Source organism: Marmota flaviventris, chromosome 12 (assembly GCF_047511675.1).
Source record: "Marmota flaviventris isolate mMarFla1 chromosome 12, mMarFla1.hap1, whole genome shotgun sequence".
NCBI classification, from domain to species: domain Eukaryota; kingdom Metazoa; phylum Chordata; class Mammalia; order Rodentia; family Sciuridae; genus Marmota; species Marmota flaviventris.
Window position 1 is genome coordinate 41478172 of NC_092509.1, and position 24951 is coordinate 41503122.

Below are 24951 nucleotides of genomic sequence, written 5' to 3' on the forward strand. Positions count from 1 at the left end.
TTGTTGTTTTTTTTCCCCCCTTGGTTATTTAATTTATTGCTTGTGAGCTTTTCATTAAGGAACGAGCCAGTAGGCCGTCAGTCAGTCCATTATGTATGTTGCAGCTGCCTTTCACGATTTAAAAGAATAAAATTCTGAAAACTTAAGTTAAAGGGTGGGTGGGTGCACTTAATGCTGATCTTTGAATCCAATTAGTGTAACTCTTTTCCTCTGTTGAGGATTTCTGTGTTTCACTTCTGCAAGTCTTAGTCTGAATACTTTTATTAGTTTGTGCCCTTAAAAAATAAATGAATTAAAAAAATCACCCCAAGAACCAACCTTGTAAGTACTCTATATTAGATGAAAAGAATAGTGTGTTCATTCCCTGTGTAACATTTTAAAGTATGAAGTTGTGGTTCAGACTGTGGTTCAGACTGATTTATCTGTCTAGTTATGGAATGATCCAATACCTTAAAACCTAGATTTGGTTGAAAAAATTAAGAAGCAAAATTAGAAACGGTGCCATGATTAGGAAGGAACTTTGAGATTTGTTTTCCTGCCAGTAATACATTTATGATGTTCTAAGAATGACCAAGTAAAAGTTTTATTTAGAAAAGTTTCTAAAAACTCCCACACAAACACCACACACATCAGTGAAAGTTTGGGAGACAGAGAAATCCATCAACCATAATATAATCACCCTTCATCTAGTTGGTAGATTTTGAGAACCAGCAAAATATCCATTAAAATAAAACTTTGTGTCCCTGTGTGTTGAAGATGGCTTTGGTCAGTCTGTATTTATATTTTTCTTCGATTCTTCTAGAATGCAGAGCCAAGCCAGATGCAGATTCCAAAAGAAACGGTAAGAGCTTTATCTTTTGTAGGATGCAGAGTCGTTGGAAAGATAAACGGAACTAACTTCTTACTAATTAAACATGAAGTAACTTGTCCTGCCTTTTTTCCCAAAGTGGTCTTATTTTTAAATGATTCATGGTTACTACCCCATATAGAGGATACTTTAGATTATTTTTGGTCAGATAGGAATAGAAAAGAGAGATTATTTTCCTATTACTCATTAAGACTTGGTGAGGTTAGTAGTTGGATAGATATGCAATGTATTTCACTAGTTGTGAAATACTCTGTTGCTATCAAATGGAGAAAAAAAGGTAAAAAACTTGAAAAAATAAGCTAGAATAAAGCAAAACTAAGTGAATAAAATAAAAATGTATTTTAAGGAGTAAAATTTGAAATGATATGTCAGCAATTGGGCTAAACACAGTTGTCATAATAACTATAAAGGGGGAAATTTCTCTTAATAAAATTCAAGTACTGGCAACTCAGATTAAAATGAAAATGTAGTTGTGTCATGTTTAGAAGATGGATCTGATTCAGGCTGGCAGGAAGCATTAGCACAGAAATGCTGGGATTTTCCTGTCAGTCTCTGCCATAATGTACATGGGGCAAATAGAGAGGGTGTATTATATTGACATATAATATTATTGTGTAGAAATTCTAACAATCAGGATCTTTTGTATATCAAACAACATAGCATAACCACATATCATTATCAAACTATTATATATATAAAATTTAACAAAACCATATCCACAGAGGGTAACCTTAATACATATCTTTCCAAAAGTTGTCATGTTAAGTAAGGCAAAAAAGTGAGACTTTATAAAGAATTTGAGTAATGTAATTAATAGGTTTGACATTTTGTATAAATTCATAAGCAAGGAACTTTGAACTAATAAACAAATGGAATGTTATTTTTGAATATTTAATTATTCTAAAAATGGATGACAATTCAACTTCAGAGTTAAATCACTAAAGCACATTGAGAATATTACACATTCTCAACACATAAATTTGGGTTGTAAAAGTAGTAGACTTACATTTTTGTTTGTGAAACAGATAGGTCAAAACCACAGTGGTAATTGCCTATTGGGAATGTAGTCTAGGGATGAGGGGAAATTGAACAGATTGCTTATAAAGACTAAAGTGAAGTATGAGAATAATTTATATTATTTGAAAAGACAGAAATTGTGGCAGTGTATAATATAAACCCAAGGATTTAAATCAGCTTTGTATCACTATAGGAATATACAAGTAGATCATTTCAAACAGATTGGCAATTATGAAAACAAACATGGTATGTATATGTATGTGCATGTATCTTAAAGATGGCATTTTATCTTTTAGTGGTAAAATATGTGTCACTTAGTGTTTATAACAGTTGGCCAGTCACTTTGTAAAATTAAATATTTTCTTTTTTTGGTGCCGGAAATTGAACCCAGAGCCTTGTATCTGCTAAGCACGTGCTCTACCACTTAGCTGCACCTCCAGCTTGACATTCACTTTAAAAAGTTAGATTTCTTCCTCTTGGTGTACATGAAAGTAAATCCCGGTTCCATATAAATTTTAACCTAAAAAAGTATTAGACTTTTTTTTGAAAGAAATTATATGAAAATTTCTTTGTGTAATGAATGCCTGTATGAGAATGATGAATTGACAGATTACACACACACACACACACACACACACACACACACACCATCTATAAGAGTTCTTAGTATTTTTTAATTTAACAATCGTGCAAAAAACATACCTATGCCAACCATTCATTTTTTCACTTTCAGCATATTATTCAATAAGTTACAGGAGCTATTCAGAACATTTTATGTAATAGGTCTTGTGTTAAAGATGATTTTGCCCAAATGCAGGCTTTTGTAAATATTTTGAACACATTTAAAGTAGGCTAGAGTAAGTTATGATGTGTAGTAGATTAGGTGTATTAATTGCATTTTTTGACCAATGATATTTTCAAATTAGAATGAGTTTATCAGGATGTGATTACATGTGTGTCAAGAGAAAAAGATCTACCTATGTATGTATATAGATTTGTGTGTGTGTGTGTGTGTGTGTGTGTATATATACACACACACACACACACACACACACACACACACTTTTTTTGGTATATCAATAACTACATCCTAAAACAGTTGCAAGCTGAAGAGGTAAGTATTTTCATTGTGATCCTTGTGTGAAGTGCCATTCCTTTGTGGTTCTATCTTAGCAGCATAGAACTTTTTGGGAAATAGATTGACTTCCCACATAATCAACATATTTTAACTTCTAACATTCTAAGATAGGAAATAATGGTGTAACAAGTAATAATAGTCATGTTCTTTCCAAACATGTAATCAGTCCTCTTGAGGAAACTGATGGTTTGCCACAAACTTTTTGTTCACTAAAGGAAAAAAAGCAAGTTTACCTGTGATCCTTCCTTAAAATATGAGGACCACCAGGTCTGGTGGCAAAGAATCCTGTAATCCCAATGAATCAGGAGTCTGAGGCAGGAGGATCACAAGTTCAAGGCCAGCCTTAGTAATTTAGGGAGATGCTCAGCAATTTAGACCCTGCCTGAAAATAACAAAATGAAAAGGGCTGGGAATGTAGTTCAATGGTAAGGTGCTTATGGGTTCAATCTCTGGTACCAAAAAGAAAAAGAGATTCAAGGGCCAGTTCAATCCACCAGCCTGTGTGTTCTTAATCGCACGTCAGAGCAACATACAGTTGTGATAAAGAAATAAGTAGGGTATATATATTTGTATCTGCCTTCTGATTGTAAATGGAAACCCCTTTTTTCCTAATAGAAGTTTTCCAAACTAAATCAAAAGCATAGTTTTAAATTCCAACAAAGATTTTTGCTTCTTAATTTATATGTCCTTTTATATTTGTGTTTCTCTTTAAACTCTGGCTATACAAAAACATTTTGAATTATAAAATATTTAATGTTTAAATAAATTGGTGGAGGCTGAATCTTTGCCTTTCTTTGTACCTTTTTCTGGCAAAAGTCTTTTTCATGAACTTAAAATATTGCCAATGCTTGACACATAGCGGAACTCAAGAAAAACTCCATGTTAAGACTTTACTCTTTTTATTGGTTTTCTTTTTTTTGGAGGCTAGGTTAGTGAAATCCTAAATTATACCCCTCCAACCTAGTGAGGGGGGCAAATATATCAATGATTTTACAACAAATCTGAGTCTTAATTCCCAATACTCATTCCGTAGGGTTGATTTAGGAAGAAAACATGGTGTATCCTCTTTAAACCACAGGAAAATTACCTGTGGTGGAGTTGTATCTTTTTTTCTCTCTCTTTCTCTTGAAAGACGTATATTATTGCTGTCTAGAGTAACATATGATTTATTCAGGCTCATAGAAAAGAAGTTGGTTACCCCTTGCATGTTTTGAACATTGCTTGTAACATTACAGTGCCGTTAATGACTGACATTCATTTATCTGTTGTGATTTTCCCTTTTGTGCTAAGCTCTTTATGTACATTATGTTATTTTATCTTTATTATGTCTGTGACTTAGTAATATTATCCTTTGTAAAACAGGAGAAAAAAAGAATTAAATTTAGGATGCTTTAAATCTTGGAGCAGGAATAAACTCATGTTGTCTTACTCCAGAATCTGCAAGGCAAAATTCGCTTCTCCTCAGTATTGGTTATTGTGAAACAATTTGGTATCTGGAATTTAAAAAAATAAGTAAATATCTACTTATATGTAAGGTAATGAGTTTCACATGTTATGTCAACAAACATGATTGAATTTTATTAAAATAAAATAATTCCATGTTTATATGACATCTTATTAGTCATCATGTTGAGAAGAGATCTCTTTTAATTTTTTTATATTAGGAATGGATTATATGTAGACACTATTGGGACATGGGCTCCGTATTGGTGATTTCTGTTCACTGATCCACAGTCACTTTTGTCCTTTCCCACTTTGTTGACTGACCTTGCAGATACCCTCTCCTTACTTGTACTACTCTCCCCTTTGCCTGTCCTTATGGACCATGGGAACTTGAAAGTCCTACTGTTTCATATGGCTTTCCCAGACCAGATGTAGAGTTCTCTGCCTTTTTGATTCTTTATCATATTTGTTTCTATTATTTTTATTTGTAGATTGATTTTGTCTTGCTTTAACCTTTATACTTCCTTGTGATTTCAAGCATCTTGAGAACAGATGCCCTATAATACCTAGCTCCAGCATTTATCCCAAGTAAAAGTTCAATGAATTTATCAGTTATGTTAGTTACCTACAGCTGATTTAGTTTGAGAAATAAAACATTATTAAGATTTGATGAATAGGGTCAATGTCTGGTAGACCTTTGAATTTCCAAGATAAAAAATTCCTGTATATCTTCCTAGCAATGGACAAGTTACTAGGGGTAGGAGATTAGAATCTTGTTAAGGTTACCCATTCAAATTGGATAGAAAGCTGAATTCTTTAGCAAAGGTCCAAAGCCTCATGCTCCATGTCCTGGATGAGTTCCTTTTCTTTTGAAAGTCTATGAAATTTATTTACTTGGTAGGGAATAGATTTTTCACTTGGTATGGAATTCATATGGATATCTGGATTGGACTTGATATTATTTGGGAGTTTTAGGGTTGAGAGAGAGAGAGAATGAGAGTGTGTGTGTGTGTGTGTGTGTGTGTTGTTATACGAAACTGGCTCATGCCATTATGGAGGCTGGCAAGTTCACATTTGCAGAGTGGGTTGAGTGGCTGAAAACTTGAGAGGAGATGATATAATTCCACTCTCAAGGCAGGCAAGGTAGAGCCCCAAGGGAGCCAATGATAAGATGAAGAATAAAGACAGTCAGCTGAAGAATTCTTGCTCAGGGAGGCTGGTGTTTCTGTTCCTTTTAGGCCTTCAGCTGACCCGATGATGCCCAACCCCATTATGGAGGGCAGTCTACTCAGATTTCATTGCTTTAAATGTTATTCCCATCCAAAACACCATTTACATTGTCACCTAAAATTAACCACCACAATAATGTGAATTTATTATGAGGCCTTAACTTATCAAAATGTCCGATTCTTTCCCATGCTTCAAATAGATTAATATATACTTGCTTTGACCCCTTTGAAGAAACTAACATACACAAATTATGTTGACCTCAATGATTTGGTTTTGTGCATCAGTGTTGCTGTTTATAAAATGTGTGACCCCAAGAACTCTTAATGATAACCCTAAAATCTTATAGCTGTATGCTAAGTAGATTGACTGATGTTGGGTAAAAGTAGAACTTTAAAACATAATACAGTTTAGAGACGATACTAGACCATAAAAATAAGGTGTGACACACTTGAATTTTAAGAATTCAAAATGCATTTTAAAATGAGTTATTGGGCTTTTTCTACAAAAACCTCAGGAATATATTAGGGATTTCTTGGGACCTTCCTTGAAGATCAGGGGACATATTCATAGGGTAACTTCAGAAAGTTTATAGCCTCAGTTTTGAAATCTAATGAGCTTGGAGTCAGTAAGCATGGTCATTAATAGGTTCCATTTAACTAATAGTTACAGTAGATCAAGTGTAGGCCCCCGTGTTTTATCCTACCATAACTTAAGAGTTGAGCCAGGCAAAACAAATGCTTATTAGGGAATAAATTTGTTAGTCAATTCCTCTTCATCTGGAACTCTTCAGATTTATAAACTAAACACTTTTTTAGGCCTATAATGTGAATTAATTTTAATAATAGTTAATGCATGTGGAAATATTCAAAACTCTAGGTTTTTTTTTTTTTTTACATTTTTTTTAGTTGTAGGTGGCCACAATACCTTTATTTTATTTATTTATTTTTATGTGGTGCTAAGGATTGAACCCAGTACCTCACATGTGCACTGCAAGTGTTCTACCAGTGAGCTCCAGAACCCCAGCCCCTTAATTTTAGTTTCTGTTGAAGAAACTAACATACACAAATCATGTTGACCTTCATGGTTTGGTTTTGTGCATCAGTGTTGTTGCTTATAAAATGTGTTCTATCTCTAGTCCTTAAAATCTTGATGCAAACTCATTTTAAAACAATCTTATTTGAAAATTAAAGTAGAAAGATATTTTCATGATTTTTAAGGAAATCATAATGATTATGTGTAGTGTATGTGCTAAGAACAAAGGACTTTTTAATATATATATATATTTTTTAATGTGCCTCACACATGCCAGACAAGTGCACTACCTCTGAGCCCCAGCTCTGAAGGACTTTTTTTTATATAACTATATTAAAATATCAGAATCATTAAATTAGCATTGATTTATTATTATTGTAACTACTATATCTACCTATTACTGTCCTTTACAGTGCAAATGAATGCAAGATTAAGTGAATAAATAATAAATAAGAGTAGAATTCTGGTTCAGTTTTCAACTCAGTAAAACACATAGATTGCATTTAGTTTTCATGTACTTAACTCTCTAATATGAAAAATTTGTTCAGTTTGTCTTTGTGTTTTATTTTTAAGAGCAAATTACTTTAAGTAAAATTTAAATTTTAAAGAGAAAATTGCCTTAAGAATGCCTCTCAGCTTGTGTTTGTCTGATATTTCTTTAGATAAATACTTTTTTGAGTAAACATTTGAGATTAATAACTAAATATTTTTCCCCATCAGTATAGTGATGTCTTGGATATTATGAAAACCCAAAGTATAAAACAAAATTTCTTAGCCATAAATATCATTTAATTTCCCTAAATATTTTTGTAAGACAGTTTAATGGCTGATTGATATTCTACTGTATAGTTATATCTGAATTTACTTAATGCCATATATGTAAGTTGTCTATTTAGTTTTTAGCTATCATAATTTCATCATCCTCATTGATAAATCTTTGTAGATGATCAGTTTTTTAGGCTGTATTACTAACAGTAACCTTTTTGGGGGTTAGGTAACATATAAACTATAGAGGTTTTTATTATCAAATTGGCTTCCACAATGTATCTTTTACATATTCACCAGCACGGCAAGTTACATGCCCACTTCAGCACACTTTCAACATTGTTGGATGCCATGTTTTACATTTAAACTTCCACAATGGAGAAGGGCTGATGTTGAGAGAGAAATCAAGGAGTTATAGAAGATCGCTAAATTATTTGCTGAGTCATTTATTTCTTTGCCGAGGCTCAAATCAAATTCTGTGGTCACTTCTATAATTTTATGGTCTTATGGTATTTGGAACATATTTCTTTTGCCTCCTATCATGGTAATCAAAATCCTTGTATATCACGCAAGATCATGTGATTATTTTTGTGATTATTATTATTTCATGTGATTATTTTTCTGTTGCTTTACATAATCAACTGTCATTGCCTTTTCTTTAGATGGGCTTGTGCTATGGGTTGAATATACACTCTGAGCCACTTCTGGGCAGCTATGTCCCCATAGATATTAGGTCTGTTGTTGGTGAAAGAAGGAAAACTGGGCCATGGTGGAGGCCAGTTGTGATTATTTTTCAGTCTCACTGTGGGTATGAATATACATTCTTCTTCTTTTCTGACGATAGTGGGAAAGTAAATAGCATTCATAATGTCCACCCAGGAGGGTCCCTGTTTCTTACATGTTTAGCAAAAATGCCCTTTGTTTGCTGGTCATTAAAAGGCAGAAATGTCAGTGAATAAGTGGGCAAAAGAAGAACTAACAGAACAAAAACAAAACAAAACAAAAAAACTTTCAAGATATACTTACATGTATGTACATGAGAGATACCCATGACACATGTGCTTGATTTATATGACCACACACAAATAACTTGAAGGGAAAATTAGGAAAAACATATGTATTGCGTGTCTGTAGAAAGAACTTGGCCTAAGAAACTGTTGGTAAAGTACGTAATGTGGATGGAATAAATAACAAAGTGATAGAAAATTAGGTTCTATTTTATTTTGGAAGGTAGAGATCCCTGTACTAGTATGACATTGTGAAAGTTCTCAGTAGCGTAGCATTTCAGATGGCTTTTGCAGAGCAGATTTTTAGTGTTTTGCTGCCAGAGAATTAAGTTCTAAAAGCTGGCATTAATTTCAGTCTTATGTTGGTAGCCAAATGGATTAATAATGAAATATCAAATGAAACATACAGTGTTTCACTTTAACATTTTTAATGATAATAATGACTTAAGACTTGATAAAGAGGGCTGAAAAGGAAGATTATTCTCATATTGCATTTTTCATAATAAATGAAACTACTCTATGCATTATGTGGTCATCTTTAAAAAGGGTTCAAAGTAAGGCAGTTGGGAAATAATTCCAACTTGATTAAAATTTTCCTTCATATATTTAGTCAGCTCCTTGTCTTTATTTTTAAAGTACAAGAAAATAAGTATTTTAAGCCTCTGTAAAATGTTAAGGAAATGTCAAAATCAGTAAATGCAAAAAAAAGAACAAAAGCTCCATATATGTAAGTGATAATTAAAAACCTTTTAGATTTGAGGCAAGTAAACATAAATGATGACCCCTAAGTGTGTTCATCTCAGGACTCTCTGTCTTTTCAATTTCAGTTTCTTTTTTCAGAAACAAAGATACTGATTTACAAAATAAATTTATGTTCCAGTTACTTCTGAATTTCAAGTAGAAGGGGACAGTGTTGTGTTTTGAAGCTATTAATGCTATTTTGTGTTTCAAATACAAAATCTACCTTTGTGGTATATTTTACTTCTAAACATTTTTATTTATTTATTTATTTTGTGTGTGTGGGGGGGGGGGGTGGAACCCGTGCTTGCACATGGCTTCCTCCTTCTCTCTCCTGCCTTCCCACTTTCCTTCCTTTGTTAAGCTTTCTACCACTGAGCTTCACCACCAGCCCCAGATGGTATGTTTTTATAGTAGATTTTAAGTAGAGGTAGTGTTATTCATTCACACAAAGTCATTATTTAGTACTGTTTAATGTATGGATAGAAATAAAAAATAAAATGAGCCTTTGTGATTATAGAGGAAAATATGTATATAAAGCTACTTCTGTATAATAAATGTTTGATAGGTTATCGATATTTTCATGTGAGTATTTGATCTTTATTTCTAATACATTGATTTTATTTGAGTTACAGTTGTTCTCAGGGAATATTTTAAAGATACAAACGCTTTTATAATGAGCAGGTTATGCTTTCTTTGGATTTTGATGCTGAAATGTGATTCTTCTGCATAGGTAGTATTGCTATTGTCCTGTATCTTTTCAACTTGTTTTTCATTCTTAATTACATAGTACTCATGTTTCCAAAACAATAGTGCTTCTTTTTTTGAAAACTCCCTTCCCCTTACTGTCAGGCAATCCTTTGAGATGGCACAAGGACTGTACTTCTGGGGGCTGGGAATGTGGCTCAGTGATAGAACACTTGTCTGTTGTGTGAGGTTTGATCCCCAGTACCAGAAAAGAAAAGAAAAAGACCTACTATAAAATATTAATATCAAACATTAATAAATTAGAAACATTACTTTTCAAATGACATTATTAAGGATTTGAAGATTTAAAAATAGCATATTGCTTATTACGATAATATAAACATCCTTACAGATAAGTACTGTACATCCAAAAATTATTTAATCTAATCAACACATCTGAAGTTACATATGAAATCTCCAAATTTCCATTAAGAATAATTTTGTAATTATTAGATTGATTCTAATTCTTAGAAAATTTTTAAAAAATATGGTAAGATGTAAAGAAAAGTGATATCAATTCATTTTCCATTCTCTCTAACAACTTTCATTGTGTAGTTGAAAACTGTTTAAAAGATCAGTCTTTCTAAATGATACTATGTACCATCATAGGTCTACTGTTTTTCTATTATAATTTGGCAAATCTGGTTTGATTGACTAATTGGATACTAAATAAATGTTTCAAAATTGGGAATAGAGGAGGAGGAGGAGGAGAAAGAAGAATAGATTGCAGGAATGGATAAGGTATTTAGTTTTGATGGGAAGAGTCTATGCTACATACCAATCCTGGGGTTGGAAATACTGAACTTATGTAGAGTGCTGGCATGTAGAGAGATGGTAGGTGGAGCTTTGGCCCTGGTGAGATTACTGAAGAGGAGATCAGAGGGCAGAGTGCTGCTTCTTCTAGAGTGGAACATTTCTTATTGACAGAATGTATCATCTCACCATATTTCATTGACAAGTTTCATTACATTAAATTTCTCTCTGTTGTAAGGGAGATGAGTAAGCATTTGCATATTTTAAATGTATTTAAAAAGTCTTTTATACTTGGTGACTATGATTATGAAATTCATACTTGATATGTAACAAATTAAACAAAAATTGATTAAAAAACGTTTCCTGATAATAGTCATCATCTGTATTCATAATATAGTATTGTGCAAACTTTTCCCCAGATGTGGGTTTCTGTCTACTTTGTCTTATAGGTGTCAAAGGTTAAAACTCTGTAGGGTCTCTAAACCTGAATTCTTTTTTCTGCTGACTTTTTGTCATCAGGATTTATTATAGTTTGTGAATAAAAAAAATACACCATAGTGGACATGGAGCTATTAATAACACTGCAAATTACTATTATGAAGAGAAAAGTGGCTGGGCAGGATATCGCACGCCTGTAATCCCAGCAGCTTTGAAGGCTGAGGCAGGAGGATCATGAGTTCAAAGCGAGCTTCAGCAAAAGCAAAGTGCTAAGCAACTCAGTGAGATCCTGTCTCTAAATAAAATACGAAAAGAGGGATGTGGCTCTATGGTTGAGTGCACCCAAATTCAATCTCTGATACTGGTCTCTCTTCCCCCCCCCGCAAAAAAAGAGAAAGGGGGCAAATGAACTATATTCATTTATTTTGACTTCTGTTGTTGCTGATTTTTCTTGTGGTTTAAAGTATATAAACAGGCTAATAAAAATAAATCTAAAACACTAGGAAGCTCCATGCCTCCAGTCTTTCCGCAGCCCCCCGACTTCCTTTTCTCAGAATCTGCTTTAGGTTTGTTTTAATATTGTAATAAGTGTTTCTGAAAATATTAGCAGCTGGTTTCAGGAATCATCTGGAGGGGGTGCAGATGCACTGCTATCATGAATCTTGTCATGGAGCTTTAGTGGAAATATTGGGTCTGCAGTTAAAGAACTGCTCATTAGCAATCTTTAAAACAATAATGGTGAGAAAGAAACACTTGAATATAATGCTATGCAATTTTGTCCCCTATTAGAAAGCAGAAGATGAAGATATTGTTCTCACACCTGATGGCACCAGGGAATTTCTTACATTTGAAGTTCCACTTAACGATTCAGGATCTGCTGGTCTTGGTGTCAGTGTCAAAGGTAACCGGTCCAAAGAGAACCATGCAGATTTGGGAATCTTCGTCAAGTCCATTATTAATGGTGGAGCAGCATCTAAAGTAAGCGCATGTCAACTTTACCAAGTATATGCCCACTAACAAAAATGTTTAATTCCTATCCTGTGTAGGAAGTATATTCAGTTAACAGATGTTTTTGAATGATTTTTTAATTCTTTAAACAATATCCCATTCCTGATCAAATAATTAAGAGAAATCTTAATGCTGTATCATTTGGGAATGAAATCTATAACTTCAACTCTGCATTTTTAATCTCACAGAACCTACAACCCATAATCATGCTGCTTAAGTGATGATAATCTATGCAAAGACTTACCATAGGTCCTGGCATATAGTAAAGGTTAATCTTTTCCCCTTCCCTCTCCTGCTTGTGGGTCACTTGTTCTATTTCTCAGCGCAGAGAAAATTTCCTGGCTGTTTGGTAAGGGGGCACTTCTCTGCAATTGTCTAATCGCCTGGAGCTTTTACATGTCTTGGGTTGTAAATAATCTCTATGGGTGTTTCTGGAAGCAAGAAAGTAATCACTTTGTGTCCTTTGAATTAGTATGCTATTTTGGTAAACAGATTATGATAATGACTTGATTTACAAATGTGTAAATGATTGAAATAGACCCAGGCTACAATGGCTGCTTAGACTTCATTATGCTAGTGTTCAATTGGGCATAATCCACTAGGATTAAAGCCCCCACCCCCACTATTTTTAGTTTAGTTTTAATTTTTTTTTTTTTTAACTAAAGGGAAAGCAATTTCTTTTATAGCAGACTATTTAACCACCACTTATTTTACCTGTTTTCTTCCCAGGATGGAAGGCTGCGGGTGAATGACCAACTGATAGCAGTAAATGGAGAATCCCTGTTGGGCAAGACAAACCAAGATGCCATGGAAACCCTAAGAAGGTCTATGTCCACTGAAGGAAATAAACGAGGAATGATCCAGCTTATTGTGGCGAGGCGAATAAGCAAGTGCAATGAGGTAAAAAATATAAAACACCAAAGGCGCTAGTATCTGAAACTACAATAAGGCTCATTTCTTTCCTAACATTGGACAAAGAATGGCAGGTTCCAGGACCTTACCTCAAAAGACCATACATTATTTTGGCTTGCTATAGTTGTATTGTTTTGTTATTAGAATGGGATTAGTTTTCTTAATTGTGATCAAAATATTTCTAAGTATAATGTTCCTGTTTCTAACTCACCCGATGACACTATCTCTGAGGCACCCAGAGACAGCAGAGTTCTCTTCTGGAAAACAGGGCCACACCTTACTCCTCTAAGCCCGTAGTTTCTGCTCTCTTAAGCTGAGTTCTACCAGGTGGTGATACAACTGTTCTCTCTGAAGGGAAACAGCTGTTATTCACTTGTTTATCTTACATGGGATGCCTCTTATGAAATAAGATAGTCTGGTTTTCTCCCATGTTGTTCTTCTGTCAGTGGAGGAAGCCCCTTCCCTACCCTGGTTTCCCCTTTTCACCTGAGTGGCTGCTTTTTCAGAGATTTGTGCTTTTTTTAAAAAAAAAAAAAGAAAAGAGAGACAGAGAGAAAGAATTTTTTAATATTTATTTTTTAGTTTTCGGTGGACACAACATCTTTATTTTATTTTTATGTGGTGCTGAGGATGGAACCCAGCGCCCCGAGCATGCCAGACAAGCGCGCTACTGCTTGAGCCACATCCCCAGCCCAAGATTTGTGCTTCTTAATACCAATTTTGGTTCTAAATGTGTTACCAGATGACATCAATACTACCCTGAGTGAAAGAGGCTTGGCTACGGTGTGCTCTGAGCTCCAGAGATATTGGAGTCAAAATGGTAGAAAATTAGGTTTTATTGAAAGTCAGTTTTGAAGGAAAATAGAAGAAATCTATGGTTCCAAAAGTTCCCCCTTTGCAATCCCTGAAGGTGAGCAGAACTGTTAAAGAAGAGACAGTGAAGTGAGATCAGAAATTGGAAATGCACCTGTGGATATTTAGTTGTCTGTGCTACACAGGTTTGAGGAAGTATGGGCCTCTCTCTAAGCCTCTAAGCTTCTTTGTCATGCCAGTCAAGAGTGGGGGTTGTAGCTCTTCATTCTCCATTCTCAGCAGGAGGAATTTGTTCCCAATTCAGAAAAGGGACCCCTAGATTTATCTGTTCAGTATTTGGTGAAAGTGTGCCTGGCATCCTGGGTTTGATCCCCACCAATGGGAGAAAAAAGTGCTGCAGTATAGAATTAGGAGTGCGTAGAAAAACATAGGCAATTCTCTGGAAGGGCCTGACCATCTGCTTCCCCAAATAAGCCAACATATACTATATCTGTTATTTTAATATATAAATATATATTTATTTTGAGTGCTGGTGATTGAACCTAGGGTCTCACACATGATAGATAAGCACTTTACCACTGAACAACATCCCTTCTTCCTGAACTGTTATTTTTTTAAAAGACATATATTTAGTTGTAAATGGACCTTTATTTTATTTATTTATATGTGGTGCTGAGAATCGAACCCAGGGCCTCACGCATGCTAGGCAAACACTCTACCACTGAGCCACAGCCCCATCCCCTCTGAACTGTTATTCTTGAATAACAGTTTTTAATGTTTCCCAAATCAATAACAAAGTGCTACATGAAAAATTGTCAATAGTATGTTTATAAGACACAATTTGGCTTATTAGATCTTTTTCCTTTCAAATTCCAGAGAACAGTATTCATTCAACAGATATTTATTGAGCATCTAGTATAGTTCAGAAAATGTAATAGATCCTAGAAACAACAGCAGTAAATAAAATAGATGGTGTCTTTTCTTATCAAACATGTATTTTCTGGCCAGTATATCAATTTCTTAGGCTTTTTAAAAACATATTAAAATGTGTGACACCTCAAAACTTTCTTTCACAGACAACATCGAATGTTATAGGGGAGCTTAAGTCAGAAATGAACTGGAGATCAGCATTCTACTTTCATCTCATTTAGATTATTCCCTATTGTTCCCCAAACAGTAGTGAAGCAAACCTGCACCAGCCTGAAAATGTTTTGATAAAAGCACTGATTTTATTCCCTGTTGCCCTGTAAAACACATGAAATTGGAATCCCATTGAAATATCTGTGTGTTGCATTTACTTCTGCGTGTGAATTTATGTGAATGAAAATGATTTAAGTAAGGGAACAGCTGCAATAGACAGTAATAGAGTTTAATATTCAATATTCCTTATGGTATCATTTTCGTACATTGCTGGTTATTACTATTTCTTAGGACAGTGTAAGCTTATAAAGCAATTATATCAAAAAAATCTTATCATGAGTGCTGTGCTTTCTTTGTAATACTAGCAAGAAGCCTTTTGTCCTGACAGGGTTTAACTAAAGAATTATATGAAGACAGAAGAGCTCAATTCAGCTTCCCATAAGGCGTAAGACATGATTTTGCTGCTGTTGTGCTTATATTAGGTTAGGAAAACCTTCTCCCTGAAGCGCTGGGGGAGTATGTGTAAATTATGTTACTATAAATATTGATATAAGCCTAGGACATCTTGCTGTCACGAATAAACCTTGAGCCAAAATAACGTGTTTGAGTTCTCCCCTTCCAGGTATATTTGTCACCCATGTAGTCCAGTCTGCAAGAATATCACAGAAAGATATTTTATTGTCTCTTCTTTAAGGGTTTATATACTTTCAGGTACATAAGATGAGAATTTGCAAAAGAAAACCTTATGTACTTTGGGCATCTTTCCTTCCTACACATGAAAGTGTTGCACATTACTTTAATGTTTTCTTTAAATTTATTTGTTGACTTTCCTCTCTAGGTTTCATTTTAAAACCCTGCATTCCACTAACATTAGTCCCAATGCAGCACTTCTGTCATGCTAGATGCTACTTTCTCAATCTGTTTTGTTGACCTTTCAGGATTATCACCTTATTCTCAGAATGCTTCCTTACCTGCACTCTCTATTTTTCTACTGCTCGAGTCTGAAGTCTGTCTGTTCTCTTTCCTTTAAGGGTTCTTTTATCCTGCTTCTTGTTTTATTGTTTCTCACAGCTTTACCTGCTCTCTTTCTAATCTCCACTCCATGATCATCTGTTACCGCCTACGCAGTTGGCCCTTCCTCTTCATGGGTTTCACATCTAGGGATTCAACCAACTGTCTCTGCAGTGGTCATGTACAGATTTTTTTGGGGGGTCATTATTCCCTAAACAATACAGTATAACAATTCTTTATATCACATTTACATTATTTTCATTATCATAAATAATGCATTATTATAAATAGAGATGATTTAAAGTGTATGGGAGAATGTTCTAGGCAAATATTATGCCATTTTATGCAAAAGGACTTGAGCATCCTTGGAGTTTGGTATGTGCAAGGGTCATGTATTCCTGTGGGTATCAAGGGATTATGACGAGTGGTGATTGGTGATGAATCCCCTAAAACTCTCTTGGAGCTCCAGATTCCTCCATCCAATTGCCCACAGACATATTCACTGGCATGTCTCTCAGGTTCCTAATTCCCAAGGCATGGCCATTGCTTCAGGAATAGAAGCCAGAGAGCTGGGGTCTCTCTTGTGCTCTCAGGTGCCTTCACTGTGTCTCTAACTTTGGCCTTGGGAATCTTTCTCTACCCAGCCGACTCTTCTCCATTTTTCCTGCCATTGCTTGGATTCAGAGCCCATCATCTTCCCAAGCTCACTGATGTATTTCCCTGAAAGTTTCTGTACAGTCAGGCTGTCTCCCTCAGTTCGTGCTCTGCACTGCAGTAAGGGACATGTTTCTAGAAAGCAAGATACTCATGTCAGTCCCTGCTGAAATCCCTTCATGAACTCCCGCATCTCCAGGAGAGATGTGAGCCCATCACACGCCCATAGGATGTGCGTGATCTGGAATCCATACCCTTTCATTCCCTCTGTGCAGTCTGCTGCAGCTCCTCAGTGCTCCTTTCTCAAACTCAACGTTGCCTTTCGATTTTGGTTTTCTCTCCCCAAATATTTCCATAGCCCTGTGTACCCACCTTCGTCCAGCAGCCCTGTCACTTATCATGGTTTCTTTCACTGGAACTGTTAATACTGAGACTGCCAGGAAGTTGTCCATCTACTGTGCTCTGATCTATCTGTCATGGATATCAATCCAGGGCCCAACATGTCAATGAATGATGACGGTAACAGCCCTAGAATGTTGCATTAAAAAAAAAAAAAAGAACATAGTTAGTATTAGAGACTAGAGTTCTAAAATAACCATTGAACGAGGTAAGAAAATGAATTTTTGGCAGAGATTCTGCATTTTCTTTGCTTTCTTTCTTAGATCTCATGCTCTTCCTTAACTACCTTTAAACACATTTTATACCAGTGTAGTGACCTATACCTATAATTCCTGCAATTGGGAGGGGTGAATCAAGGTTAGCTTGGACAACTTAAGGAGACCCTGTCTCAAAATCCAATTAAAAAGGGCTGTAGATGTAGCTCAGTGGTAGAACCACTTTTTTAGCATGTGCCAGGCCCTAAGTTCAATTCCTAGTACTGAAAAAAAAAAAAAAACAAACCAAAAAGTCATAAAGCAATCATTGTTTATTTTCAAAGAAATAGAAATGGCTTCCCTGTGTTGTATGCTCCTGGAGGATGCTGTAATTTTGTTTAGAAATGAATTTTTAAGTCCTGACATTCTTTTCCATTGTTTCAGCTTTGGAATGCACAAAGCAAAAAGAGAAAAATTGTATAGCTTACCCCAAAGGAAAAATTTGTTGAAGAATGAAATAAAGTGGGGGAGGCTGGGAGTAAATGCCTGATATCATTCCTTTAATATTGAAAATAACTTGTGTATGAGAATTATGCAGATTTTAAATAACTTAAGGATATTAATATTTGTAGAAATTACTGTAATTTAACATAGATTCCAGTTATTTTATTGTTTTCTGTTAGAAGTGATTTTATGTAAGCCTTCTCTAAGTTCTGGTAGGGAATATTACCATGTGAGTTTTTGAGTTAGACCCCATATTGAGGGATGTAGTCATCAAAGAATAAGAATGAATTAGAAGGAATTCTTTCTCTAGATTTGATCCTCTTAGAATTAGAAATCTGTATTAGAATAGAAAAAGGCCTAAAGTATCATTTATGGTTCTCTTCATTGTATGAATTAGGAATAGATGCTGAGAGGTCAAATGATTTGCTTAATGGTTGCGAGGCCAACACACTGACAGTAATTTAGAAGCAAGTTGTCCATGCCTCTTACACAGGTGAGCAGATCTAATCAATCATGTTGTTCAGGCAATCTATATCCCAGTTGTATTGGAAAGTAGCATACAAGGAAAGCATGGGCTTTAGTGTCAGACAGAATCAACTGATTTTGTTCTACAACATACAGGCACGATGACTTAGGGAGTTTATTTCACCTTTCTTGCTGTTGCCAGTAGGAATGTGGAGGAAGTTAAATGTTGTCCTACATGAAAGCAGAACCTGAAACTGTATCTTAAAACTCCCTCTACTCTCCCCCCAAAGTAAAACCTATCTTTTTATTATTTGCTTAGTATCCTTTGGATGCTGGCATTTTCTAGCACATATAATTGTAATCTAGGTTAAATGTCATTTGATTTCAACATGGTGCTATGTCCTCAGTTTTGAAGGCCTTCTTTCATGTAACCTAGTTTATCATTTTAAGGAAAATCTGAGTCATACACTTTTCTGAGGAATGAATTTATTAAGTAAATTATTCAGCCAGTGCCTGATCTCTACCAGGCATTGGGGATAAAATGGAAAAGAATATGCTCATAAAGTCTGAATATCAAATAATAAGATCTTGCTAATTGCTAACTAGGATCTAGTTTTAGATTGGCTGAAGGGGATTGGGGCCATACCTAGGCCAGCTTTTCAGTGTTTATGGTGGAGATGGTAGGATACATTTTCTTTATGTGAAAAATGTCATTTACCCACTAATGTAGATCAAAATGAGATTTTACTAAACCCTACAGAAATTGTATTAGTTTCTTTAGAAGAAATCAAGATTTTAACTTTTCTTAAGAAAAGGAGAATATGCCAAGTATATAATGAAAAGCATATTCACTGGACAGTATCCAGTTTTTTTGTTATTAAAAAGCATTTATTATTTTCTGATTATAAAAGTAATATGATTTGAATATATTTTCAAAAGCATACCATATTTACATTATTTTTAAATTTCAAGGTTATTCCCAATTTTTATACCTTTGTAAGTAATATTATGATAAATATTGATTTTTTTCCCCCTTGGGATAGTGACTACAAAGTGAAATAAATGCCTGGTCAAACAGCCAAAAAATATGATACTTTTTTACCTATCTTTTTAATTTCGAAATTACTTTAGCAAAACACTATCACTCTACCCTCCTACCAATATGGGTTATCTTGCTGCAACCTAGAGCTGCTTTGTTCTTTAACAGATAGAATCTCGCTAAGGATAGAGCTGAAGTTTGAAACAACTACTGCTGTTACTTGGGACTGAATTAGAGTGGAGATAAAGTTTACAGTTTAAGCAGCAAAGAGACAGTGTCATGAAAAGTGCTTTTCTGTTTACTATGGTTTCTTCTTATTAAGTTTAAATTTAATATGAGGATTTTAGGGCATGGGAGACCAAGCTTGGAGAGTGGTTATTCTGCCCTCACCTCCTCTGTGCTGCTGCTATGCCACCTGACACATTTCTGTTTCTGATCGTCATTTTCTTGTAGAAAAAAAAAAAAAAAAGGTCATCAGAAGATTTAAAACAACACTGTGTACCCCAATCAGTTTTTTTTTTAACTGCAGAAATTAAAAGGCATTGTATGTTCTGTTAAATATTTATGTAGTCGACTATTGATGTCTTCATTTAAATCTGTCTTTTCAGATGCAAATTAGACACGGGTTGAGGTAGGGAGGTGTAAGATGTTTCCCATGAAAATGTTCAAGTGCATGATTCTTTGGAACAGCCATCTGATTGTTTTTGTCTAGAAATCCTGGATTTACTTTTTTTAGTAGATTATTATTTTGCTTTATAAAATTTTTCAATACCTTCTTGGAATATTTTGATATTTCTTAAATGAAGGAGGTTTTTAAAGATTTTTATCTTTTAGAAAATTAGTGTTATGTAGTTGATTTAAATTTATTTTTTAAGCAAATTGAGGATATATTTATGTTAAACTATGTCTTTAATGTATGTGCTCATTTAAAATCTCACACTTTCAAAAAAAACACTTGTCCTTAAAGTTATAGAATATTAGTTTTATTTGTTGTTTGTTTTTACCTCCATAGAGTATCTTGGAACTTAGGCATTTTTTTTTCCATAAAATGTTCTTTTATTTCTTTACATCAGAGAACTTGAATATTTAATTTACTCTTCAGTAAAGCTGTCAGTTGTAATCTGCAACTTTTTAAAAAAAGAACCTAATAGAACAAATGCTCATTTCACAATTTAAACCTTATTGAATTTAATTCACTAACGCTGCAAGTTTATTATTCTCCTGCAGTTTGACGTGCCTCCAATTGTAATTGTGTTGACCCTTCAATGCATTAAATCTCCCCAGTGCTTATCAAACTGGGAGAGATAGGTCTACAATTTGGAACTTCATTAAATATCTCATTTATATTAAACACACCATAGCTTCTAACAGAAATAATAATTTGTTCAGACAAAGCAAGACAGTTTCAGTTTCATCCATTTCGAATATAGAGGCTTCTCACACTTGGCCTTGGTGCCCTGTTCCTGCCTGTGCCTGGCATATACCCGCCTTGGTCTGACTGGCACCGAAGCCTCATAAGAAGTTAGTCCACGAAGTTAAGCTCAGAGCATGAGTAGTGACAGTTGTAGTTAAGTGTACTTTGCTTTTCCTTGAAGCAGAGTTGTTTCAAGGTCTTATTTACCTAAATGTCTTATTTTATATGGAGACTTGGACTTGTAAGACACAGCAGTTTTAAGGAGTGCCACATACTATTTTAATGTGTAATCATAGAAATTGACCTGCATTTTTTGCTCATTTAGTAGATTGCATGTTTGTTAAACACTCTTATCTGTGTATTTTACCAGAATATTTGGTCTTTATTTCCATATTATTCTGTATACTGTTAAAGTGCTTATTTCAGTTATTAGAATAAATATTATTCTAAGATGATACAATGGTTATTCTGAGTTTCTACTAGAAGAAATTTAAATTCATTATATTATTGAAAACACTTCAGCTGACAAATGGAGGAGCTAGTAATTCTACCAGCACACAGGCAAAAGTGTGCTAATTGTTAGAAATATTTACATTCTGTATGTAATAAAGCTATATCCCAAGTCCAGCTTCTATTCTGATAAAGCATGTCTTTTACAGAACAATATTTAGTAAGGAATTATGAATTAAACTATAACTTAAATTGACTTCAATAGATACTAACAGTGAAATTGAAAAAAATAATCAACCAGATAAGATTTTTTAAAAAAGCTTTTAATATGCATATTTTTTTCTCTGATGGTTGAAATCTGACAGAACTTCATGGGAGGCATTGTCTAAAGTGGCACAGAAAGTTGGTCATTAGGCAGAGCTGTCATCACAAATTATTTTGGTACAGGGTGAAAAGTTCTAGTTCATTTGGTACCCAGTTGGATACAGGCCTTGGGCAAGTTGTTATAATTCCCCCATGCTGCTAATGGGCCTCCAGGACTGATTTTCCCTTGCCCCCGCTTTCTGTATAGCTAAAGTCACCTGGGAGCCCCCCTGGATCTGAGCTGCCCATTGAAACAGTGTTGGATGATAGAGAACGAAGAATTTCCCATTCCCTCTACAGTGGAATCGAGGGACTTGATGAATCACCCACAAGAAATGCTGCACTCAGTAGGATAATGGGTGAGTCAGGTAAAACTCTGTTTATCTAATCTTATGTTTATGCTTTCATTGGTTCACTGAGAGGTTATTAATGTAATATTAATGTAAAGGAGACCCATGTTTCCAAGAGGAAAGAGAACAGGTTCATTATAATCATTCAGGAAGCATTAATGTGAAAAGAGTAAATCAATACATCGATTTGTTAAGTGAGTTTCAGAGCCCATAATGTGTGGAAAGAGGAAAAAGGAAAAGGATCATAAAGAAATTTTTTTGTTGTTGTTCTTCAGTGATCAAGATATTCTTAGCTTGTTGGAGATGACCAGTGAAGCTCTATTTTTAAAAATGTAAAAATTTAGTGGTTTATGGCAACAGGATTTAAAGTTATATGTCATTCACTGCTTAGAGGAAGAGTAAAAAAATATGTATACATATGGTTATGCACCTTTATTAAATATTCATATTTATTTTGTTTATACTAATTAGGATAGTGATATCTTTTAATTGTGTTTCTACATTTTCAAAGCTTCATTCTCAAAATTCTATAACTAGTCTTCTGCATCCTTTGTTTGGATTCAACACCATACTGTCTGCATGGCCCCCAGTGGGTAATGAGGTTATTAGCACTTGCTCTGCAGCAGTTCAGCTTTCTACTAACAGATCCAGTTAATAAAGACTTTCTCTGCCACAGGAATGGTTGGATTTGCAGAATTGCTCATCTTGGGATTAGTTTTCTGAGATTTTTCAAATTTAAAACATAAGTGGAGGTTTGATTAAAACAACAGCTGACAGAAAACACTGGTTTTACTGATATATTTTGCAAGGCTCTCATTTAAAATGAAAACCTAAATTTAACACCATTTTGAGTACATTTAATGCAGATTGAATACCCTTCAAGTTTCCATTATGAGACTTCATTGAAATAAGAATTTGTTGAGTTCATCAGTGGGTGTTTATGGAAAGCCTGCTATTGGCAAGACGTTGTGAATTTGCTTTTTGCTGTAGATACAAAGATGAGTAAGAAACAATCTCTAACTTTGGAGAACTTTCTACTGGGCATAATAGAAAAGATTATTGATATATGACTAGTAGAATTTTCTGTTGTTCTTTCTCTAATACCTCTAGCTTTCTCATTTGGAAAAATTGCTAATAAACTCTGGATTTCTTATCTTGGTACATGTAGAGCTAACATGTGCCAGGTCTCTGGTTTTACTCTGTTGGCATTTTCTTTTTATTTGCTTGTCATAAGAGAAATTCAGGGCAGGATGCTTCGCCTGTTGGTTTGAACACCAGTTGGGTGAAAGGCCTTGTGCGTAGTTTATCACACGTATTCTTTGCTTATTAATTATCACTCTCTTCACTGCAGTTGGGTTTTCCATACTTTCTTGGCTTTGGTGTAAAACTTTATCTGTGTTGAATTCTTTTCTATTGATGAAATTTTAGATCCCTTGAGAAAGAGTGTGTGTGCATGTATCCCTGGATCTGTGTGCATACAAAGTGATATGCTGTAATTTCCCCTTTGTTATAGGAACATAGGACTTGCCATACTGAATCAGACCATTGGTCCACCAGTTCCTGTAACCTGCATCCTGCCTCCAACCCCTGATGCTTCAGAGGAAGGCGAAAAACTAAAACTTTTTAAAAATAAAAAAAAAAAAAAATCCCAAAATTTTCACCTAGTGACTTGTGGAAATGCTGTATATATGGGTTGAGGATTTTTTGTTTTCTCCATAGTCTGTCACCCTGATTTTATTTTATTTTATTTTTTTTCAGCTGTGACTGTGTTAGTCCTCTTCAGCCTGCATTCTAGTTGACATTGTTTCCCCTTCCCTCAGCTAGATATGTAATGAGTTCTTATATTCTAGATGCCTTCCTATGGCAAGAATTACCAGCCTAGTTCTGTATCTGGTGATATATTGTACATGTCCTTTGGCTGGGGAGTGACAGATTTATTATTGTTTGATGGTAGGCCAAATTGATGTGTGATTTACGTATTTCTTTAAGACAACTTGTTTACACGTTATACTAGAAAGTGGGGATCCTGTGCAGTTTTACCCTGAAGAATGTATATGCTTCATTTGATTGATCTTACATTTTGTGTATTTGAGACTTAGGCAGACTTTTACCTGTTTTTGTTCTAGTGTCATTGGCCCTAAGGTTCAGATGCTATTCATAAAGTTGCTTAACACATGAAGTTAGAAATCTTGTAAAAGATGTTACTTTGCAACCAAATACCAAAATACAGGATACCATATATAAATATGAGAGCACTGACCTTCCATTAGCCTACATTAATAGCAGTGGTATTTATTGATTTGCACAGTGTCTAGGAGCATAGAAATTTCTCACACAGATCCTGTTTAATTAATGGTTGTTTTCTGTACATTTAGAATCACTCCAGTGTGATCATTGTGGACATGATGCTATTGACTGCATTTTCTGGTATGTTAGGAAGAGAACATTATATGGAAATTCCAGAGGATTACATTCAGAACTGATTATTTCATGTGAACAGGGCAAATTTTCACACACAATATTCCCTAAGTAAGACTGGACCAGAGTTTTGAGGCCTTGTGATCTATTTCTTTGGTAACGCATCCCAGAAGAGAAGCTTCTACAAAATAACACCCAAAAAAAAAAAAAAAAAAAAAGGAGCAGACTTTGCACTTGGAGGGATGTCAGATGTCATCAGTCACACACCTTCTCACTTGCCAGATAAAGGAACTCAGTCCCAACATCCCATGATGATTTTTGTTTTTATTTTGTTTTTGGCTGTTTCTGCTTTCTAAAAATAGCCCTCTCAGGGGGAATGCTGAGATCACACAGTAACTGGGAGCGACATTCATGTCATCCATTCCTTATTCACATCAATTTAAAAGTGTCCAGTCCTGAGGTAAAGGCACTAGTTTTTAGAATCTATTCCATCCCACATCCATTGTGATCTAAAAGTTAAAGAAGTTCACGTTTGAAATGACCTTAGAAACTATGTAATCCATCCTTCATATCCTCTACTCAAGGAAGTTATGGACCAAAGAAATTAAGTGACTTAACTAAAACTGTACAGTTTCTGTGTT

General features: G+C 34.7%; 1 protein-coding gene across 20 annotated transcripts in view; it reads left to right on the forward strand.

Moving 5' to 3' along the window:
• Positions 1 to 24951, forward strand: part of Pard3 (par-3 family cell polarity regulator) — a 660013-nt gene that overhangs the window by 406895 nt on the left and 228167 nt on the right. For 7 of the 20 annotated variants that reach the window (XM_027928488.3, XM_027928495.3, XM_071599891.1 and 4 more), the window contains 4 exons: positions 803 to 841; positions 11966 to 12154; positions 12914 to 13084; positions 21751 to 21910. In XM_027928488.3, the coding sequence (XP_027784289.2) occupies positions 803 to 841; positions 11966 to 12154; positions 12914 to 13084; positions 21751 to 21910 (559 nt within the window). The remainder of the gene's footprint in view (positions 1 to 802; positions 842 to 11965; positions 12155 to 12913; positions 13085 to 21750; positions 21911 to 24951) is intronic. The other 13 variants (XM_027928490.2, XM_027928493.2, XM_027928491.2 and 10 more) reach the window with 3 other exon arrangements.